This window comes from Phymastichus coffea, unplaced genomic scaffold (assembly GCF_024137745.1).
Source record: "Phymastichus coffea isolate CEN01 unplaced genomic scaffold, Cenicafe_Pcof_1.1 PCOF00075, whole genome shotgun sequence".
Classification (NCBI taxonomy): domain Eukaryota; kingdom Metazoa; phylum Arthropoda; class Insecta; order Hymenoptera; family Eulophidae; genus Phymastichus; species Phymastichus coffea.
Window position 1 is genome coordinate 82,453 of NW_026706886.1, and position 24,257 is coordinate 106,709.

General features: G+C 45.3%; 1 protein-coding gene across 6 annotated transcripts in view; it reads left to right on the top strand.

Moving 5' to 3' along the window:
• LOC131668249 (uncharacterized) overlaps positions 1–24,257 on the top strand; it is an 87,557-nt gene that overhangs the window by 60,271 nt on the left and 3,029 nt on the right. For all 6 annotated transcript variants that reach the window (XM_058942268.1, XM_058942270.1, XM_058942269.1 and 3 more), the window contains 2 exons: positions 13,842–13,935; positions 23,175–23,541. In XM_058942268.1, the coding sequence (XP_058798251.1) occupies positions 13,842–13,935; positions 23,175–23,541 (461 nt within the window). The remainder of the gene's footprint in view (positions 1–13,841; positions 13,936–23,174; positions 23,542–24,257) is intronic.

Here is a 24,257-nt window from a genome sequence, read left to right on the forward strand (position 1 = left end):
GCGTCTCTCTCTCTCGTCTGTTCGAGATATGAAGTTTCTTCAACAAATAAATTTTGATCATCTTCGCACAGCCTGGTGATGAGGAATCTCGAGTGAGCTTCGAAATAGAATTCTGATGCTCGGCAATGGCTGAATTCTCGCGATTAGACCCGCCAGCAAACTCGTGCAATATCTTAATGGACATTTCAAGGAAAGACTCGAACGCAGACGTAGACATGAAAATTTTCAGGCGCGCATTTGCAAGTGCAGTCGATTATTATCCAGCCGCATCGAAAAAGCTCGCGCGCTTGCGCATCTCCGCGAGATGATATTTTACGACTGCTCGCAGATGGGTCTCGCGTCGACTGACGTCAGTAACGTCACGAGATTTTTTTCACCTAGCCGTCTGTCAGGAAATGACGTGTGTTTCTCGAATTTCAAGGTCGCCGCGAACATCCACGCGCGAGCTTCTGCTGCGAACTACATTATAAACGGTTCGCGGAGGGAAGTAATAGACAGGCGATGTCCGGTAAGGCTGCTAAATTATATTACAAAAGAAGCCTGTAAATAGTCGAGTTTTTCTTAGTATGCAGAATGGAATTTGCCGCGTATCTTGTACAACGTCGATTAGATGAGAAAAATTCGTACGACGAGTTGTTTTTAACGTCGCATTTTTTATTCAATGCTGATTAAATTAAATGCGAGATTATGGCGAGATAACTCGACAGAAACTTCGATGCATCAGAGCTATATACACCTGCATAAAAACTGCTGGAATGTTCTGTTAAGCTAGTTTCATAACAATATCAAGCCCTCTCGCGCGAGATTATAGCTTTCAAGCTTGCGCGTGTATCGGCCGAGGAAATTTTCTTTGTTTTTCTATCGCTCGCAAGTGGCACGACAATGAATTGCTAATGTCACGCACATACATGCGGGAGAGCCCATGTAAATCGGTTATGGATTTCAAGGGCCTCGACAAGGTCGTGGCACACTTGCCTCGATAAGATTTTCATTCCTTCCAACGCGAATTGTAAGTTCAAGGCGTTAGTTTATTAGCATTTATTAACACGCAAGCAATGTTTTTCGAGGGGAAGGGGAGGGGCAAGGGGGGAGGAAGAGGGTTAACGAGTTTTTCAATCATCGATTTCATGCAGCGTTATGCAAGTCTTACGTCATATATGCGCATAAGTATGTCATAATCCGAAGCGTTTAATTGACAATTCACCGCATGTAATGTGTATCGGAAAAATTTTACGTGTGCGCGGATATCGAGCTAATTAATATTAGTCGAGTTGATGTTGTGACAGCTTTTGCAATTAGCCGTGATTAAGCTGCTGCGATAGACAACTGTGGGATTAAGAAAATGTTATTTATATTATAGTTATCTATTGATTTGACACTTACCTTTAATTCACATATAATAAGCCACGCTATTCATTTCTTCGTGAAGACACGATAAAATTATTTTATTTTCAAAGATATTATTATCATGGGTGACAAAAATGTTGCTTCTTTCATATTGGTTTATGTAATGCATATTATTTTCAAATTCCTACTTTTAACGTTGACCAATCAGTCGATTTAGTTCCATCCAATGTTTTAAACGTACACCTTTGAACGTTCGTTTTTGAAATATTCACGCAATCGGAAGCTTCCAATAACAAATTAATTAATCTATATCAAAGTAATCGAGCTTTCAAGTTCATGCAGAAGCAAAGAAAAACCCTTTCGATCGGTCGCAAATATTACGATATCAATCTCAGACGATGCAATCAAGTAAAAAAGAAATTCGCACGAAGCCCATTGTCACAATTTGTTGTTTGTACACGAAGCAAAAGCGCTATTGGCCTTGCCTAATCGCGGAGAGTCGTGCTTTTGGTGACGCAAAGCAAGGCATTGAACCGAGAACGAGTGCGTTTCGGAAAATTCATCAGTTGTATTTCAAAAGTACAGCAATCAAATCTAATCCGATACATTTTCATGATTAAACTAAAACTATTGTAAACCGCAAAGAGAACGATAATTTGTTCATTGACGCGTAATTATTAAATTTTTTTTACTCTCAACCATTGAATACATGATCGTTGCCGATTTTGCTCATGCAATTATCAGCTGACAATTTCTTTTCTTTCCTTAAATCTATCAAACTAGCTAATGTATATCCCTGATTACGTGTCTCACGGCAATGGTGTTACATCGTCGAGAAAGGTCGTGTTATCGAACCAAAGATAGAGAAATATTATCATCGCTGTTTGCTTGCTCTATCATCGAATTTGACAACAACAACAAAAAAAGAAAACGTCAAAAGACTTTCGAATTATCCCGCGAGAGACGATAAAGTTTTATCTAACAAAAAAAATTCCATCGCACTGGCGAAAACAGATGTACGCCTTCTTACCGAGCGCGAGTATTCGAAAAAGTGTCTACAAGAGTCGCTCAAAATTGTAAAATTCGTAACCAGCAGTGATAATCTGCAACCGAATCTGATTAATAAACCAGAGCAACACTGTTATTTCAGTAAAACGGTCACATAAATAGCATCCTCTGGTTCTCAACGTGACCTGTCAACCGTTCGTTCGCGTCCATTAATATCATCGCAGCCACGTTGAATCCAGAGCTTTAGCGCACCTGCGTCAGGCCAAAAATAATTACGGCAATACAATTATAAAGCGAAGGTGAGTGGAAACGCAGGTGGCGACTTATGAATAGTCCACGACCATCTACGAAAATAAACGGACAATGCAGTGGCGCTTAATTGAATTGTCGGTATTCCACCGAGGAAACGACAGAAATGGACACTGCACCTTCGCCGGGCATCCATTAATATAACGTTAATATGGCACACGCTATATATAAACTTTTACCTCGATACGAGACGACGATAACACGATAAAACACAGTCTATTTTCGTCCTCGCAACAGCTAATCTATCGGCTTGCTCGGTCACTCCTCCTTCGCTATTTATAGAAAACCGAGCCACTGCACGGGCGAAGATGTGCCTTCTTTGCTTTTTTCTTCACCCTGCACGAGCCAAGGTAGGCAAGTCTTCTTCTTGCGGAGAGGTGATTGCTCCGTGCAAGTGATGAAGGGGTACAAGAACACTGCTGATGATATATATAAATAAATACGAGGGACGTTTAATAAGTCCGTGACTTTGAAATGAAAAACACTATTTAAATACTTCCAATTCATTTTTCAACATAGTCTACTTTTAACTCTATACATTTATTACATCGGCGTTCAAGTTTTTTTTGCCCTCTGTAATGTCATTTTTATAAAATTCCTCGAAATATTCACTTGTCGCAGTAATTACCTCTTCATAAATCAAATAATTTGGCGGTCGCAATGGAATTCTTGCGAATCGGTGCATTATCGTGATGAAAAGGAACTGTTATTTTCCATCAAATGAGACGTTATAATATTCTCTTATGATATTTTTTCTTGTATGTAGGTAATCAATTATTATTACATGAGTTGGTTTCCAAAAATACGATAGCCATGAATTTTTCGAATGATCGTACCGTCTTTGCTTTATTCGGCGCAGGTTTTCGCGTATGATAATGAATCCACGTTTCATTAACAGTAACGTAACGTCGCAAACTCCTTTGGATGGCATTGAAACATGCTCGCTTCTTATCAATTGTGAGTAAGCACGGTACCCGCCTTGCAGACAGCTTCCTCGAGCCCAATCATTCATGAAAAATGTTCCATGTGTATCACACTGAAATAATTGAAAATATTCAGAGTCTAAGTAATTTGATGCACTTTTAGTAGACGATCGACGAGTACAATATCATGAAATTTATCGATAAATTCTTGACTCCTTTTTTGGACGACCAGGACGCTCATCATCACTTGTATTTTTACAGCCGCAATGAAATTCAGTAAATCAGTTTTGATGTGGAAGTCTCCATAATTTTTCCTGAGCTCTTCTTCAATTTTCATGATTTTGTAAATGCAATATAAAATAAAATTCAAGTAGTTGTACATGCACTCATACTAGATGGGACTCTCTTAAAGTACGAAACACATTATGATAACATATCTTCTGAGAAGTCACGGTCTTATTGGACGAGCCTCGTATATAAACACTCTGATTTGATGGATATCGGGGGAAAAGCATTTTATTCTCGTCGCGTAAAGGGCTTATTGCGTGACTTTCGAGAGATGACGGAAAGCTTATCAACTGATAATTAATTGAATACACATATATCCTTGGTTATTACTGTACGTGACGTTACGAACGTCGAAGGCTTTTCCGTTTCGTTCTTTCCGAAAGAGAAGCTATCAATAACACGCCAGGTTGGAATTGTCTACGAGCACGTGGTGTCATGGTCGGGCTCCCACAATTTCCCGTCGATGCATATATACGCTTTATCAGCGAGGCTAACGCTGACGCAAAAAGGTACCTTTCGAGCAGCCGCTTACGTTCTCTCGAGAGCAAGAAACCGCAAGTTGATATCTGATAGCTGGCATCGTGGCTGCGAGTTTACTGCGATCGCATATGTTGCAGCTCAGGCGAGTCTGGCAAGTTTATTATTAGCCCCCGTGGCTTCCTAATCACATTCACCGCTGAGTGCAACGCGACTTATCGCGAGCGTGGTTTCCAAAAGTTCATTGTGCCTCGAGGCCGCCGAAGCACGTGTCGCTACGATAGCCCAAGGGTGGCTCTCGGCCGCCACGCGACCACTACATGCGTGCGCGCAGTCGAACCGCCGGCTTCTTCGCTCCCAGCATGGAAACTTTCTTATTCGGAGTAAAGTTTCCGCGCCAAGGGAGGGTTTCCCTTTGGCAAACGGCTGATCACGTGCTCAACGCAACTGTTGACGCATGCTGTCCTTGCGATTCTTTCGATGGCTTTCGTTTACCGGGCTATTGCCGATGTGCTAAGAATGGAACACGGCGGTGCGTGTAGGGCGTCGTCGTTTCTCTATTGTGCCGCCTACGAAATTTTCCGCTCGCGCGCTCGTTGCGAACAGCCGCCTCCCTCGGACGTTCAATTAAAATCGACGTCGCGCATCTGCGTCCGGCGTGCCAATCGACAAAGCGCGCGACGAATTGTCGATACTCAACGCCCATTTTTCGTCTAGCAGGCCTGTCGCGTCCAGCGCAAAATTCGCAAGATGCACTTTGCTCTCGCAGCTGTTTCCTGCGAATCCATCTGAAACTTCTCGCTGATCATAAGCAGCTATATTTTTGGCCCGAGCACGATCTACTTTTAGCCCTCCTACAACCTAAATTCGCCTCCGCGGTGGCCTACATATGTAACGCTGCGCGCGGTTGCAGGGGTGGCGAACAATCGATGTTAGCCGCGAATCGACGGCAAGGCAAGGCTGAAAGGGCGAGGGCTGCATTTTCGAATTTCCGTTCGTGGCGCGCGACGGTGGCTGGGCTGACTGAGGGGCGGCTGCTGTTGCCACGGATACCCCGGCTGTACCCCGGCAGAGACGGGCAGCACTCGAACGCGCATGGAAAAGTTGCTGCACCTCCAGCTTGTTTACCTCTGGGAAGCCTTCGTGCGTTCTATTTTCAGCCGACGACAAGTGTGTCTCGGAACGGTTTCTTTTTGTGCTGTGCATCCTCGTCGTCTACTTTCAGTGCGAATTCGTACTCGCGCGATTGTCTGCTCGCATCCTCCCTATAGCGACCTACTTTCTTTCTTCAACTCTGACCGATTCCTCGCTCATTCGCTTACGCGCTGCCAGATTTATTTGCAAGCCGTCGCTTTCCCTCTCCGACGCTGCGCTCGCGAAGAACAACAGCGTTAACGCCGATCCACTTATTTGTCCTTGGCACCTCTAAAAACAAATTCTATAGTTAATACAGTTAAGAAACAAATAAATTGTCTTGCGCATGTGCCGAATTTAGCCATCCTCGTCGTCGAAAGCACGCGTCTTGAAGGAAACCTAGAATTCTCCATCCTTGCCATCGTATTATGCCACGCAATCGAGGCTTGCAAATGGCTTGCAAATGAAGAGAAAAAGGTGTATACGTGCTCGGAGACACGATATTTCTGCCTAGATAAACAAGTTTGCTGCATCGAACACAGGTTAGGAGAACGCGAAAGCATCGACTGATGCCTTATGCACAATCGCGGTTTTCCTCGGCGTCTATACGTGCTGGCCTACTTTCACGGCCTGCCCCCCAAAAGCACATTTTTCTTGAGCTCGGGCGCAACACGCTGTCGTGCATTCGCGGGACTTAACGTCTGCGAGGAGGCGCGCTCCCACGCTAAACGGATGGGGAGAAGATCGAGGTCGAGCTTTCCTTACCCGATCCACAGTGGGCTTCAGTTGGGTTTACCGGATGATGCGTGGGCTTTTCATTTTCCTTGGACGGAAGGAATACAAGAAAAACAAAAAAAAGCTCGAGTTGCTTGCGTCGTCGATGAAAAAATCGTCGTTCGCGTTTTTCTGTCCTTCTTTATGTGCAGCAATATCGATGCACGCGTTAATGCGCTGAATCGCACGCGCTAATTGCTTTTTATGAAGCTACTCTTTGTGTTTGCGTGGCACGAGGAAAAGTTGACTGATTGAAATTAAGTATCAAACTAAACATGTATTAGAAGTCAATGAAAGTGGTTCAATCTGGAATTTAGAAAACCATTCAGTGAGTCACCGCTATAATGAATGTGTGATCTAACGCGACGCGTTTTTATTTCGAAGCGGGCGACAAAACGTGACACTCTGAAAATTTAATTTACCTCCTCGTTCCGTTGAAATTTAACCAGGTCAGACGATTCAGTTGACGTCACATCAAGGAAGAAAAGCTCATTTAGTCAGTAACACAATCCAGCGAAAATTGCAAAATTCAAGCTCTCTCTCTCTCTCTCTCTCTCTCTCTCTCCCTCTCTCTCTATTTAGCGGCACGCGCTTCGCTCGTGATCCTCTCGCGAGTGTGTGTTAGCGAGAAAATGCAAAATGCAAAATGCACAAATCCGTGCGATTGCCTAATCATGAGGAACTGTGCCTCGTTAAAAGGGTGTCGCGAATTGGCAAAACTCCATTACGTCTACGTTGCCCGTAGCCATTTCACGGGAGGGTGGCATATTTTTCAAGCTCCTTTACTCGAAAAACGTTTACGTCTGCAGGAGACGTTATGGTTAGATTCTGCGAATGATAATGTCATGTATACATATCCGAGCGAGAAAAGTAATAAATCACGCCATAACGTAATACCATACCAACCGTTAATCGAGCGGAGTATTTATTTTCACCTCGTTATCGCGAAGTAGCGAGAGCCAGCGGCGGCAGTCGAGTCGTTTGCTGGCCTTGGAAACTCTAACGGTCTTTGTCTCTCTACCACTTTCAAGCAGCATTTTCATATTAATACGACGTTACTTTGTTAATGATTTAGTAAAAAAAAATATTACACTCACGCAGCGTAACTTTGAATGATTTAAACTAGCTGTCGACTACATCTCACGTCGAGATCTTTCTTTTTTTAGCAGCGTTGCGCGAATGATTAATTGCAGGTGCATATTATTTGATTATACCGATATTAAAATCGAATCAACGCGAAACTCACGCGAAAGATTAACCGCAGACTGTGCTCGCGCGCTCGAAATCAAAACAAACTTTGTTGGAGCGATGTATACACGAGCGTTTCGTTGACCAACGTGCAAGCTACGTCTCGGATTCCTCGCGCCAACTGTTGAACTATAGGTGGCGAGCTCTCGCGAAGTCCTTAGTAATTATACAACGTTGCAGCTAATAATAATGGGACGACAGCAGAGAAGTAGACGCTCGCCAGATGAGACGAATATTTTTAGTGTGTCGAGTCGATGAGGCTACACGTCAGAGCCCCGTTGTGCCGAGGCAACGATACATTTCACTCGCGACCGAAGCTATGTTATCGCAAACGCCCGCGCCGCAAATACATCCCATCATTTTTTGTTCATGGCCATTGTAATTTATCAAATGACCAGCCCGAAGAGAACCAAGCAGTTCCTGAAGTTTGGCCCCATACGAGCGCCGTCGAGAAAAGCAGCAAATGTCACCTTGACATGGAATGTTCACGTTCGGTCGGACGTCACACGCGGAAACGTCCGTGCATCAACGGCTCTGTAGGCTGGTGGATTCGGACAGAAGCTTGAGCGCGTGGTTTCTTCGTGCCGGGCAAGTTGGCAGTTGAGGCGGACAAATGGCCCGAACGCGCAAAATATTTGGTCATGGCACGGGTTCGCATGTGCAGCTCGTGCGTAGAAAGCGAGAGCGTCTGTTGATGCGCTTCCACGGTTCTGCAGGCAAAGCGCAAGCTGCGCGGAGCGGCACGCAACGATTACGCGACGACCTCAGAAAGCAAAATAAAACGATGGTTGCGCCACACGAGGTCTCCTCTCCCTCTCGTCACCTGGGCATAGTGCGCCGCGCGCGAACAATCGCGTTGCATCGACGACCTCAACTTCGCGAAAAAAGGGATGTGCGATCGACGACTCATCGATTGACAATAATGCGCCTGCATAGCTGGCTGTTAATCGCGCGAGGTACTCGTTCAATTAGCGATTACCAAGTGCAAAGTCTGTTGAATTTTTTCGAGATAAATCGCGGTAATTTTTTTTGTTTCTTTTGTTTGGTCTGATAAAAGTTGAGTGCGAAGCGGAAGTGAGAGGCTAAATTGAGACACGAAGTATATAAACGAGGTTAGACTAACGAAACAATAAAGCTTGCACAAGTACCGAAATAGTATTGGCTAAATAATCAGCTACGTTCTCCGATATTCGAACAATAGACAGTTTTTTTTCGAAAGTTCGCTCGTTCGTTCTCCACTAACAGCCGCGACAAGAAAGATGAATGACTAGGCGTGTCTAGCTTCTCCAGCTTTTTTTTTCTCATTTTTTGTCTGCTGAGGAACCAGTTCTAACTCGATCTCTGCCGTCTGTCGCGTGGAAAAAAAAATCACGATCGACAGAAACATATCGAAAACGTTGCTTTCTACCACTTTAAAACACGTGTTGCCGATCAATTCCAAATGATCGGAGAGAGAAAAAGTAGGTCGAGAAAACTGAAATTTCTTCCGTACGTTCACAGGCACATGTGCCTGGCGAACCTTGAGCTCTAACTGGTAATTCGGTGCCGTGGCATATATTTGACAGCCAGCAGTGGCACGCGGCAGCAGCGACATTATGTAAACTTCGAAGAAATGTCATTGTTCATCGGCGGCAATTGTGATGAATTGCGAGCGAGCGCGCAGATAAATTTCAAACGATCTGACCGTTTTGTTAAAATGGTCGCGCTTTGGTATAACCGCCATCAAGGTTTTCAAGGCACGTTTAGTATCATTCATCATCTCGAAATTGAATCAATTGACAAGTAGAGACTTTCTTCTTTTGCGTTGTCGTTGTTGTGAATGCTAAGAAAATGGTCAGTCGGCATTCGCGTCATTGATGCTCGGCTAATTGAGTGATCGGAAAACTAACTAACGAAGTAAGTTAGAACTGAGAGAAGTTGGCGGACTCAGCCGAAAACATTCCACGGAAGTAGGGGGCAGACTTCCTGGAAGAGAATTTAGCGATCGTCGACCCTCTAAACGCTCCGCTAAGACCAGGCCAGCGAGCGAATCAGAAGAAAACGAAAAAGAAGAGGAACGGACGGAATCTAAAATAACCGAGAGAGAGAGAGAGAGAGCGAGAGGCCTCGGCAGGTGTGCAACGGCTCTAAAGTCGTAGCTGATGTTTTTTATTCCCTTCCTTCTGGCGAACTTGCTTTCATCCCTGCTGCTGCTTCTGCTGCTGCTGCGTGTGTGTCTGTGTGTGTCTGTGTGTGTATGTCGTCGAACCTGAAAGGCCGACGACTTTTTCCGCCTGACCTTCGCCGGGAATGGTCATTAGTTCGTTAGCCCCTTCGACTTCTTCTGCAGCACTGGACGCGGATGCGCTTTGTTCGCTCCCGCGTGCTCTCGTTTTTCATGTGCGCCAAGCTTTGCAGCTTAGACGCTGCTGCTGCTGCGCACTTTCTCGAAACGCATGTATATCGCGTTTGGCGATCGCGGGCATCGCTAGTTGTCGGGAAACGAGGGCTATGCGAATTTCGCTCGTGCACTCCTTGGGCTGCCGTCGCGAGCGGTTGCGATTCGTTCCCCAAATGTGAATGTCGCAAAAACCGAGAGATCGCGCGGCTACAGAATCACGGCGACACTAAACATCAAAGAACGATGCTCACTCTGTAGGCACTTCTAAGCGCGAATTTCTCCCATACGCAGCACAATTCATGCGAAACGAGCCGTTAGCGCTCGCAATACGTACATCATTGCTCCACTTGCGGTCGCCTCGCAACGAGCTAAAAGAGAGCAACGCAATCGTCGAATAACAGATCAATCGGTTCAGCTGCGCTGCTGCTGCTGCTGCTGCTGCTGCTGCGATTCGCTTTCTTGTGTGCATATGCGTGAGCATTATGTTTCGCAGGTGGCCCCTCTCTCTCTCTTTCTCGATCGTTTGTTGCCGTCTACGTAGCTTACAGCTGGATGAAAGCTACGAAGCACTGAAAGTAGCTGATTGAACGGCCGCGATATCTCGAGATGACAGCTAATTGTCAGGTGCGTTCAGAGTTATTTATAAACGTGACTTTTGTATTATCCAATAGTAAATCGAGAGATAAAGCGAGAGATACAACATTACCAAAGTGATGACCTCACCTGCAAGCTACATTCGGTTGCAACCAGTACATTTGGGTATTACCGGCTCGAGTGATTTTTCTCGGAATCATAGGCGCGCGCCAATTTTCATAAATTCGCTACGAGCCGACTCGTAATCAAATGATTGAGTGCATTCATTGATTAGCCATCAGGTAATTTCGCATTCTGAATAAACTAATAAGAACAATCTGAATTCAATCAGCTTCGAAATAATATGAGCTGACTCACATTGTACCTTTTCCGAGTACAAATCTATATATCGAAAGCTTTTGAAGAGTACTCCACGAAATAAAGAATACGATGTGAATTACCACTTACTGACCGTTCATTTAATTATAGCCGATTACTTGCGTACTTATAGACTGATAGAGTAAGAAGAACAGGCGGAATCGATTGTCACCGTATATAACCGTATATCCGTCAATATTTTCTCGTAATTCCCATTAAATCGTTCCATAATCATCTATGCGACAAATCTCGATATACGTTACCAATTAAAATTGTTCACATTGTTTGATCGATATCCTCATTGATATAATCGCGAATGTCATTGTCCACGTATCACTGAATTGGCTTTCATTAAGAAATATATATCCTTCGGTTTCAATAAAAGCCAGCAGCTGTTATTGAAGTTTAAAAAAAGGAAACTCCTCAACTTTCTCGTTTCCTTGGACTTGTGTATGCGCATTGAGCTTTCATCAACAAGAAGCTCGCTCTCTCGGTGAAAAACAAAGGAGAAAAAATCTATGACGAGCTTCAATGCCATACATCGTGTATAAATACCGAGGCGCGATAAAGTTAATAATAAAGAAGGAAAAAAGAGAGCGGGGCTAGTGCGACGAGATAACGATCACGTTAGGATTTTTAAGATCTGCTTGTTTCTTTTTTTTTTTCAAAATGAAAGTTCTGTATTGATTAACCCGATATCCAACGCTATCTTTTTAGAAATAAGACGAGACCAAATTATCTTCCTTGTTTTTAACTTTAACTCTAAACAAAATCGATTGTTACCCACCGATCAGATTGCTTTTTCAACTAAATTCCCGCGCGAGTGGCAACACTTTTTTTTTATCGCATAAATGAACTTCTTTCAAACAACGTTCACTATGTAAACCCCACAAAAGAGTTATGCAACTCGCTGATGTAAATCTACTTTGTGTCGGAAGGTGTAGCAAGCGAGATGAGAACCTCGGAGAAACTTCCGACGCGCGAAGAAACTCAATTAACGTCAAAAGCTCCGCAGAGCCGAAACGAATCGCGCGCGCGCTTATTCTCTCCCTCTCTCGTCTATCTGCAATGCTCTTTTAATCCGCTTTCAACGAACGTCTCGTGTCAGAAGAAGAGAAAAAAACTCAACTGCGAACAGGTCATTGGAGAGAGATGCTCCAAAAGCTCGCGGCGCGTGCCTCCAACTCGAAACAAAAAAATAAAGATCTTCCGCTTGCGTTTGTGAGCATGTCCTTGCGACACCCGCGTAAAACTTTCTTGCCTCGATGTATGTCGGGCACGGGCACACACACGGCGGAGCCGCGAAAGTCGAATGCTTACCAAAAAAAGAGTGCTGCCACTATTTTTTTTTTTTTTTTTTTTTCCGAGAAGGTCTGCGTGTGTGGTCCATTGCGATTTTGGGCCAATGAAAGTTTTTCGAACCTATTGGCGAATAGTTTCTATGAAACTCGGCGCGCCTAAGCGTTCCCAATAAAAAGTAGTCGAAATAGAATTAATCAACTCTCGGCTGTGAAGCTGACGCAGTCGAACTTTTACCGTTTTATCAAAGGCAAGATTAACAACAAGAGTTCGTTGCAATCGATGCCACGCAAGCGTGCGTCGTGTACAGACGTGGGCGCTAAAGAGTGAAAGTGTTAGTTTAGTAACGTCTCTTTCCACTTGGCCGATGACACGAAACGCTCGCAAGGATTCTGTTACAGAGCAGGCCGTGAGCGTACGTACAGTAGCCTTATCCCGAAAAGCCAAACGAGGAAAGTATAGCGTCGACTCTCTGCTCGCCGAAAAGTTGGCGCGCGTGACAGCCTACTTATTTTCTTCCGTATGTATGTGTGCGAGGGCCGAACGGTTCTTTTTTACCGCTTCTGTATGGGTAAACATACACTTCTCGCGAGCAACGGTTATCAGCAAGTTGCTCCTATTTTCGCAAGGTGAATCGTGTGTTTTATTTTTTTCTGTGGTTATAATCGATCGATTAACGAAGCGATTGTCTTTTTGCGTTGTAAAAATCTGACGTCATTCCGATACATTAGCCGCCTGATCGGCACACATAAAAGACGATAGCGATTTAACGGCCTCGATACACAGGTAGTCATGCACGCCATGAAAACTTCGATACGCCAGGACAACGACGTCGATGTACAACTTAATTGACCGATCGCTGCGGCGCAGTCGATAAGTGATTAGCGTCAATTTTTTATCGAGCGTCACTCTTCGATTGCCGTGTGTGACGTTTACACACACGCCACAACGGCTAAAAATATATTGCAATAACGGCGCAGTTGCGGCGATTATCAAACGAGCCACGTATGAATGAGGAGCGCAAAAAGCGGACGGTGGGTTCGATCGCCAAATAGTTTGACGAATTGACTTGGACTGGCGTGTACTCGGAATGAATTGAATTACGCGCGTTTCCTCGACGAAACATCCAACGCTAAAGGAAAACTAAAGGAACTAAGGAGCAAGCGAAGCTCGGAGCAAGCGTGGCACGAGATAACTCGCCCAAAGCGGCTTGACGGCGCGATGGAAGGAAAATGGTTCGCACGACAGATCATACACGGCGAGAGACCACCAAGGCCGAAGAGCTCCCCACAATGCGCGGCGCCGCCGTAGGATTCTTTTTCTGTTATCCCATGTTTCTCGCACATCGAGTCCTCCGACGTATCGGTGCGCTCGTGTTTTCGTCGCAGCAGCCGCATCGCTTGCGCAAAAGCCGGCTGCAATTACAGTGGCAAGGCTACTGACGCGCTTGAGACCGAGCGACGCATCCAAGTTCGAATTTCGCGACGTCGACCGAAGCGAGCCCTCGAGGCGTCAACGTTTATCGGTTGATCGACGCGCAGCAGCCGGCCAAGTGCCGCTATCCAGCTGAAAAAGAAGCGCACCTCCTTAACGCTAACGCGTTTGAAGGCAAAACAAAAAGAATTAATGTTCACCTTCCGGCACTTATCTCCTTGGCAATCGGAGCGATTTCTAATTGGCTGATTGGCGCGTGTTTGTTGCAGATCCACCGGCCGACAGCGTGTACATGATATGCGGCGTCCTCATCGCCATGGTCCTTGTCGGCGTGATAATCGTCCTCCTCGCCGTCACGATCAGGTAAGCTTTCGACACCTTTGTCACTGCACGTTTCGTGCGCATCCTTTTGCGCAATTTGTACATAGACAGCTCACCTTGTCAATGTCGACTAGCCAAACTCAGATGAGCTCTCTACGTTTTTTCATTGTAACGCTGCGTGTTGGAGATGAAGAAAGAAAACGTTAGTTATTAGATTACACACAATAGGGTTTGAATGACTTTCTATGCAATAACGAACAAACAGGATTGTTTAGAACGCATAGTTTTTCTTTCTCATTGCAAAGCGCAGCGTAAAAAGCAACTGCGAACACTGGCCAACGTGACTTGAATATCTCGTTAATATTTCATAAACTCACCGTCGTAACGAACTCTTTTGCAAAAGTCGCCGAGGCATTCTGTTGGAAACGTACAAATGCAACGGCACGAAAGAGACATTGCCGATGCGCGATGGCATGACGAAAGAGTCAAGTCACATTGCGACCATCTCTCGCGAATGCTGGCAAGCGCCAAGTCGTGCTTGATATATACAATCAAAGCTAAATTGTCCTTCCAACTTCAAGATAAGCAACCTCGTGAGCCTTCGACATGCGAAACGTGAAATTTTCATTTGCGACGGCGATTTCCATTCTTCGTCGTTCTCTTTCTTGCGAGCACTCGAAACGAGCGACAAGTATGCCAATTGAAACGCACTCAATTAATGGTACAAGAGCATTATTTGCCTGATAGAAACGAGGTGTTGATGATCGTGTGTTACGTTGTGTTCGGCGAAGTACACTTTAGGGTTATGCCAATGGGGAATTGGTGATATACAAGCGCTGTATTAATCCGTTAATTCTATAAAAAGAACGAGGATCCCGCAATGCCTCTCATTTTTTTTTCGTTTGACGCATACCGACTGCCGCAATTAACCGTGACAATGAAAAGGGCACGACTCAACGATTTGATGTATCTCGTTACTTCTCGTAACGCGCGCGTTATGTAGTCGCGTGGATTACTGTTTCATAATCCTCGATCAGCTGCAAAAGAAGAAAAAAAAGGGATCGATTTATTGTGTAACATGTATTTGTTGGGCTTCGCGGGTAACGTATAAACGTATAAATCAGCGAAGTACAGTGGGGAACGAAAACTTAGCAATGTAAACGTCTGCCGCATCAGAGCGTTTAACGGCAATTTTCGCGGTGTCACGTGCCGACCCGTGTGCAACAATAATTGAACGCTTGGTAATTAAATAAGAGGCGGCAAATTTTCCTTTCCTTCCCTTCAGTCGGATTAATTATCTGTCGTGGCGTAACTCTTCCATCGTATATCTCGATCGGCTCTTCTAGCGCGACGCGTTCGGTGGCTCGCCTTATTTATGTGATTACCTGATATCGGCCTTTAATCCTATTTTTCTTAAGGTGGATTATGTGGTGTTGTTACATATGACGTTAATCCGTACAGAGAAAGTTGTTTCCGCGAGATTAAGTGTTCCGGTAGAAATGATATAAAGCTCGGATGTTCAATGAGGGTCGGGAAAATAGTGCAAGGAGCTTACAAATGAACTAATTGCATCGCCGCTCTTCGTTAAAAACTCTACTTTCGTTCTTTCTGCGCCGACATTGACACTCGATGAAACTTTATTAGGAATCGCTCGAAAGCGCAATGGCATCGCGGAACCCATAAAAGCAACAAAGCAGCTCTCGCGAGGATCATCGTAAAAGCGTTGCCAATAAAGTAAAGGAGAGAAAAAAAAGTACGGCGCGTGCGCTGAACAGGCTAATTTTAAATTCTCGAAGGCTAGATCCATTCGCTCTAGCTGTATACATTTGCGACACTTCCGCATCTATAAAAGTCAATTGCAAATTTCATAGATCTCCGCGCAGCTAGTGCTTGAAATAGTTTTCGCCAAAGATGCTTTTGTGTCAGAAATCGAAGATGCGAATCAGGGCTAGATTAAATCGAACTTCCTCACGATAACGTCTATTGCGAACAAGCAATGATAATGAAAATCTATCTTCAAATTCCCGCTTTGTAAACTTTAGTTTGTGTAACATCTTTAGAGTATGTGTAACTTTAGAGTATGTGTAACATCTAGATTATATTAATTTAAGAAGAGAGAGAAGCTCAGGGATGATCTGTCAACGTAAGGATACGTTTAGCAGGCTCAACGCGCGTTCATGGGCTTTTTAGAATGTTCGCAACACAGCGTTCGACCATTCTCTTTCACTCCCTCTCTCTCCCTAAAAATAATCACTCGAGTTCGTTTACCCTACTCGTCTGCTTGAAATACATCCTTGACGCTTACCAAACGCCAATATCTACGCAGCACACAGAATCGCGTTTTCTTCTCCTTATTTTTTTCTTTTTTGCGTTTTTCAAAAAACTTCTGGCAAAACCAGACGATTATGTAATTTGCGTTATTGTCGTCGCCGTTTGCTTGACATTTTCGAGAATATACGTTTTACTGCGACTCGTGTTTTGTTTGAGGACATTTGTTTCATTGAGCGGGACAGAGAATAGGTTGGCTGACGTAAATCCAAAGCACAAGATATATTGCATGAGACTCTCTAAAAGGTGATGATGAATTGATTTCATTGAACATTGCATTTTGTACGCAATATTTTTCATAGTATTGATTAATAAACATTATACGAACCTTTCTCTCTCGTACATTTACGGTAATCAATTTTTAACACCACTTGTCCAATCGTCGAATATAACAAGCTTGTCTTTTATTACTCTCGAAACATCTCAGTTGTTATGTTGCATATACGGGCGAAAAGTACAGTGAAAGCTGCACCGATAAGTAAAATTGAAGTTAGAATGGATATTCCGCAAAAAGAGAGCAAAATTGAGTAATGTAAAGAAACTTACGCAATGAATCATACGACGATGACGACGACGACAGCGACGACGCAAATTAAGGAAATTAAAGACGTACAAAGCGACAATAGAGAGAGAGAGAGAGAGAGAGAGAGAGAGAAACTCTCTGTAAATTTGCCTGTTGTAATAAAATTACAATAATATGCAATTAAATAGAATTTCTCGAACGACTGCACGTGATTCTAAATTCACGTGCTTGCAAGCTTTCAGCAAACTTCTATTCGTAAGCCCTACAAATTTTTGTTATTACCCACGCAAAATAGCACCTTTAGTACAGTAAGATAAAAATATTAATTTATATGACGAAGTCAATTTCCCCGCGCGCACTCGAATTCATCATAACGACGCAATTGTTAAGATTACTTGCTCGAAAAAGAGAACAACATAAGAAAAAAACAACATCACGCAAGTTCCCCGTAATCGCGTGATTCCCCAGCCTTTTGTGAATCTGATTAAAGTAACGCAACGAAAGGAGCTCGAAATTTCGTTGTCGAATGTTTCCTTATTTAATATCCGCTCTAGATAGAAAGCTGGGCGTCTGGATGGCGAAATTTCGCAAATGAAAATTCCGATAAAGTACTTTTGGACGTCTTATCTATTTAGTTTTCTGAATGAAAAGATACACAGAATGTTCTTTTTTCGAAAACAGCCGAAAAAAAGAAGCCCACGTGCGTGAGCTCGAGCCTTCGTACAATCGATTTCACACCCGGTATAAACTGGCGCCGATTGCCCTCTCCGCTTATAGGCGCCCCGATACTCCGCGTACTCTCCGCACGGCTTAGTCACGCAAACACCTACGCGTGCACTTGCAAAGCGTGAACGTATGTGTCATTCGTTGTATTACACCGTGAATGACTTCATTTCCAAATGGCTCCTTGAACGAGTTTTATTTGTTTTTATTTTACTCTTCTTGCCACGTGCCGTTGGCTTTCAATGTGGACACAGTTGGCTGTCGAAAAAAAAAGCGAGAAATGCGAATGATGTTGTCTATTTCGAAGATGACTATGGAGAAAACTCATTGGTTTCGAAAAAAGTAACGTGTCCGAGATAATCTGTTATCGCTCACGAGTTTTCGCACATGTACGTTTACTCGACAAATTCACGCGCCACTCTTGCTCAAAAGCTCGATCTCTGGGCTCCACGGAAAACGCCACGGACTACGACCGTTACGTAGCTAATCTCGGAGGAAAGTGCGCACGGCGTTTCTTTGCGCTTACTACTCATTTTTCTTTTTTCGTTTATTGGGAATATTCCATATTTTTGAGCTTGCCCGCGAATAATTTCAGCAACATGGTGGAAAGACCTACGCTATTAATAATAACAGGATGAGCGCACCGCCGTGTACGGAGATAAAAGCTTATCCATACACAAGTGATGCAACGAAGGATGATTGTATTGTTGCACTCTTTATCTCCATGTGCTCAATTGGAGCGCGGAATCGATCATATGAATAATATGAATTCCCGCAAAAGATAAAACAAAATCCGTTGTCGGAAGATGTCACTTGCTTGCGCACAACATTCATTCACGCACACGCCGTTTAATAAATAAAGATGCTATTATTGCGTTTGGTGATAGGGAGATGTCACTTGACACACATGCGACAAATTCTGGCCTCGCGCGAGCGTCATTCGACAATTATTACTAGCCTTTGGTGCGAAATCACACATCGTCATCGAATGCCTACGAAAATTCGCTTGGCCGGGCACTTTTTTAGATATGGAGCGCGCGCACGTGGAGTCGCGTGAAAACTCGAGGAGCCGAGAGCTGACGCACGATGAAAATCTGCTAGCAAAGCAGAGAGACAGAGAGAGTTGAATTCTCCTTGAACCTTCTCCCGCACACGCGCTTCTATAATAATAAGAAAGCTATTGAATTTATCAAGCGAACTCGTTATATGTGGATATACATATATATCGACACGGAAGTGTCGCTTAATCGCTCGCTCGATCGATTATCATTCAACTTTTGATATTTTTAGTCGTGGAACGCGCGACTGTAATTACAATTCTTTTTTCCTTTCCGACGGAAATGAATACGAACTGTACATCGCCATTCACGCGATTGGACAAATAAAAAAGCGCTATCGCGTATGTTTAATGCGGGTGTAACGCGATCTGGAAATCCACAATGATATGCCCCGCGTAAGCGAGTAGTGCAGAGGAAGCAAACAGCCTGCCATATGCACTTGCTTTTTTTAACTTAGGAGGGTTCAGAAATATGGAGTGGTCGCTCGCGAGAATCAATCAACTTCTGACGATCGAGGAAAATGGAAGATTACTTTTTCTACGAAAGGAGAGAAACTCGTCGGAAAAATGTTACGTATCTGCAATGTTTCAACTCATCTCTGCTGATCAGCTCGCTCACGATACTTAGGTTCGTCTGTGTTGTTATTGTTGTTGTTACACGGCGGATGAATCGTACGAGCGAACCATACCATGAAACGTACGCGAATAAATTTATTGTTTTTGCGCGTAAAGGTCCTTGAGTATTATAATTGTATCGGGCTCATGTGCGATAGAGTGCGCACCAATAATTTATTAATATTCGTTATTTCAGCTCGCCATTCGTCCAAGTATTTAACAGCGTTTCGACGGACATTATCTCAAGACTTTTTCCGAGAATTAGATCAGTCACGTTACTTTTGAACGATTATGCAATATCAACGCGAGTCCATCGGGATTAAAAACTACAATTCATTCACGAGTTTCAAGTACTAAGAAAATCCGATCATTCGCATGATATGACATACGAATTGATACAAACACGCGACTACGAAAGATATTTTTACATAAGAAGACATAGCGTGAAAATCACGCGTAGTTGAAAAATAAAAATTTTGTAAAAAATCCGCGGAAGTGTAGGACGATTGACGCATGAGCCAATTTTCACGGCCATTGGCGCGCTTTCTCTCCCACTTGGCAGGTCTTGCGCAGTTTAGCGAAAAAGTCTAGCAGTGCTCATAGCACGTACAACGTCGTTTCACTCTCTCTCTCTCTCTATTCTCTATTCTATTTGGGCGCTGGTCAGCGCCGACAATAATTTCGGGCGCTATTTTCACCGTCGCGCGCTTGGCTCGCGATCCCGCGCTTCCGCGTGTGCGCCGCGGCACCGAAAAGAGCGCGTGTATTTCGTGCGCAAGCTGGCTTCTGGCTATCGCGAATAGTAGTAAAAGCGGCGATTCCTCGTCGCGCCGGCACAAAGGACGAGCGGACTCACTGGCGCGGCGACGACGAGCTTTCGCGTGGAAAATCGGCGAGTAGTCGGGCTTCGAGCTCCAGGTCTCGCGCGGCTACATTCTCACGCATCCGAATTGACGAGCGTGAAAAATTTGCGCGTCGGTCGTTCAACCTCTCCGTAAAGATTTTGACAAGGAATCGATTGAAATTAGCACGCCGATGGCGAGTTTTTCCTTGTATCCACGCGCGAGTACTGGACTGGTCGTTACGTAAGGCGTCGTCGGCCGGTCATCGATTGACGACTCGGACATCGAAAACCAATGCTCGTCGCAGAAAGAGGAAAAAAAAAAATCAGCCCCTCCGTTGCGCAACGGCTACGGGATTTGCGCGGCGCATCGTATCGCGTCAGTACTCGCGTCATCGTGAGCGTCGCTGATTGTCGGCAAAGAGATAATAAGAGAGAAGATGTAATTGAGCGCAACGGTGGCAGCATCAAGAGCGCCGTTTGATAACCCTTCGCACGGCGGGAAACGCTTATTCTATCAAGAGCGCGCTTTCGGCGTCACGAGTAGAGCAGGTAGATTATACTTTGCGTAGATGTCCGCGCGAGAGTCACGCAAGCAAAAAAAAGAAATCGGTCCTTGAACATCAAGGATGAACGACCTCAACGTTGTTCTTGGAAATGTTCCTTAAGCCGTGGGACCGTATCTTTTTTTCTCGTCCATTGCACAGGAGAACACTCTCCCGTCGAACGCATCTACATTTCTTTTATTTTGTCATTTTCGCGCAGCTGACGTGCACCTATTTTACGCCTAGTGCGAAAGCTCGCAAGCTTCTTCTGATTAGTTTCGAGCGAGCGAGGCTAAAGAGAACGCGCCTCATCATCTTCCTGGAAATGAATGCCCGTCGTGTCGGCATTTTAAAGAAATCGTTAGTATCAATTGCCAATGAATTGAAGGCCATCTGACGCCAGTGAAGCTCGTTACGAAAAGTATTATTCGTCCGTGAAATGGACATTGTCGCATCGTTAGCCTACGACAATCTCCGTTCATTAGCGTTTCTGTACCAATTGTTGAATGGATTACGTTAAATTTCATTGTCGCGCCGGGAAATGGCGAGACAGGCTGAGTGAAATATTACATTGCGCTTTCATTAATGCACGATTGATATTACGCGTAGACGGTCCCTTTACATAAACTTGAAAAGCAGGTTACGTTGCGAAGCAACTAGCCCAGCATCGATCGCCACACTGCGCCATATGCAGATCTCTTTCACGGAACAAGTCGAACGTAATGGGGCATCACTATCGGGCTGCAGAGACGAGCGCCTATAGTTGCGGAGCGTGGCAAATTGAATTCACCTTCGTTAAATCATTGATTTTTCAATTATACGACTGGGCGCGCTGAGCTTGTGCCGAGCTTTTATTAGGAGCGCCTTTGTTGAAAAGTTGGACAGGCTAACCAGCCGCGATCAAAAAACTTTTCGCGAGGCTATAGTTGCGCGCCAATTGAGCGCCAGTTTCGTTTATTGCATATTAATAGGCGACCACGAAAATAAATCAAATATACGATTTCTCAGAACGACCAAATCGAGTGGACTGGTCTGAAGTCATCGAGACGAAAAAATCGCCCGAAATACAACATCGAATCGACAAAGAAAGTCGCTTTTCGCGAAACTCACAAACTAATCCTATCGGTGCGTGTCACGTGAAAAAACTTGACGCGATTCGATCCTGCCTGTGCACGTCTCGGGACAATTATACAAAGAAGCGACGAGAAACGAAGGTATAAAACGAGAACGAGCACGAAAGGAAGCCAACGATCTTGCTTCCTCTATAAATTTTGATGTATGTAATCGGATTAATTAACGTCGGATAATGCTAAGCTTGTGTAAATTTTGGGACTTGCGAGCACGTGCGCGCACTTGGATGAGTTCGCGCTGTTGGGAAATACAAATCAAACAGAGAAAGATAGGCTCATCGTGCGAAGGAAAATAAGAATTACATTGAGTTAGGTCGTTCGCTGCGAAGAATTGGCTTCCAGTTCATTTTCAAACTCATCTTCGTTCAAAAGTGTACGACAGTTTACGATAAACAACCGAATATTATGTTATTTAATATCGTCAATCCGGAAACGAATTCGAGCTAAAATAAATGTCTTACGAGCGGTAAACACCGATGAGACTAGCGTGACATCACTTGTAAATTATCCATTTTTGAGAAAGCCTTTATATGTTAATTGCATTAACAACATCACTCGAGAGCTAATGAACGAACGTGAGTTAATGAAGTTTTCCAGGCACACTTAATTCAAATCGCTTTTGACTTCGCTCCAATACCGTAATGCGAAAAAAGCTCTCGGTCAACACTGGAATCCACATCGATCACCTTGCAAATCTCGCAAATCTCGATACTTAAAGAGAAAAATAAAAAAGAAAAGAAAACGTCAAAATGACTGTGTCTCGTCAAAATACGAAATGGCAGAACTGAAAATCTCGAACGCGAAGGAAAAATAAGCCATCGGTTTTCCGCTGGCGCGTATATACCACACTGGCGCGGCGGCAGTTATATATGTGTAATGTAATATCGCGGAGCCGTTGGTGGGGAACTACAGCAGCAGCACGCGTCGGCGCGTGACGTCAGGGCACGGCTATAAAGGGGCCGGCAAGCTCGGCGGCCGTTTCAGACGGAGATGAGCGCCCGCTCGCGCCACGCCAACTCACCGCCAAAGGCAAACTCATCGAGAAAAGAGCGTGTTCGCGAGCTGGAGTAGTAGGGTATCTAGTCAAAGGGGCCGAGCGCGGCGACCGCAACCGAAAAGAGAGTGTGTCCTGTGAAACCCAAGCTGTGATTTTGTGAACTGTGTCGCCGAACGAAGGCCGCCGCTCTGTCGAGGAAGCGAGTGCTCGCCAGAATGGAAATCAGTTAGAATCGGGCCGAGGGCCGCATTGAATATCCGCGCGATCGCCGATCGACACTCGTCGTCGAAAAAGCTGCGCTCGGGGCTATCCCGGTTGAGTGACGTCAGTTTCCCGTTCGCGACAAAGAGCGAAAGGAGTTTGGTGTGCGCTTCGACAGCGTGCCCCGAACTCGCTGATCGCACCAGAGCAAGCCGTCAAAATTCCGGCCAACGCGGCAAAGAAACTCACGAGGTTGTACCTGAAGTGCAAGAGGATGGTGGGCAGCAACGGCACCATGATAGCGATACGGCTTGTCCGTAGCAAACTGCGCAAGCGGGAGGACAGCCAGCATCACCAGCCGAACCAGGTACACCCGGAGCAAGTGCAGTGCCCGCCGATCAACATGATGGCGCCCGACGCCGCGAGTACGCAGTCCAGCTGCAACAACAACAACAGCGTGGGCATCGTCAATCGGGCGATGTCTAGCAGCACGACCACCGTCGACTCGTGCTGCAACGACAAGTCGGCCGCGTCGACCATCGTCGCTGCTGCGCTGGAGAACGCCGCTGGCACCACCATGGTCTACACCACCAACACCGGCGCCGCCGAGCAGTTCATCTGGCAGTTCCCGCCGCCTTATCCACCGCCCAACACGCCCCCGCCTCAGTACACGTTGTACAATGATCAGGTGCGTCCTCTCTCTCTCTCTCTCTTTCTCTCTCTCTCTTTCTCTCTCTCTCTCTCTCTCTCTCCCGGTCTCTTCCCTCACTTTTGTCTCGCACAGAGGCGCGCGCGTTCTTGCACTTATTCGCTCGCTTTATCGTGCCTCGTGACCGGGGAGCGGCGAAGCGAGGCTCGTGCTTACTCTGCACCGCGTTCCTCGTTTGAATTTTTCAAGCGAAAATTCGAGTCGATGGCAGTGTATCGGCCCGAGGGCACTGGCTGTCGCGCACGCCTTCGACGTCGAACTCTACTCCGGTCGGTCTTTATCCTCCTGCTCGCGAGCTTTACGAGCTTTGTCCGCAAGCCTTGCCTCGTCCTCGTGGAGTCCGGTCTTTGCCGTGTCACATCTATGCGGGTGCCGTGCGCGATAAGCTCAGCTCTTCGGCAGCGGCAACGGAACAGTGCATGGCGCGTCGTTACGGCATGGTTTCACGCTCTACTTGCGCTCACAGGGGCGCGCGCGTCAGCGAGAGGCACATTAGAGCATTTGGCCCTGATCGATCGCGCGGGTCCGGCTTGAAAGAAAGAAAAGAAAAAAGGAAAAACAGAAGGGAAAAATGAAAGAAGCGAGACTTCGCAGTCTTATTTTCCTTTACTTTGGCCGTTCGCGTTTCACAAGAAGCTTATGCAAAAAGAGTTCTCGCGCTCGCCTGCTCGACCGGTACGCACACACGTCAAATT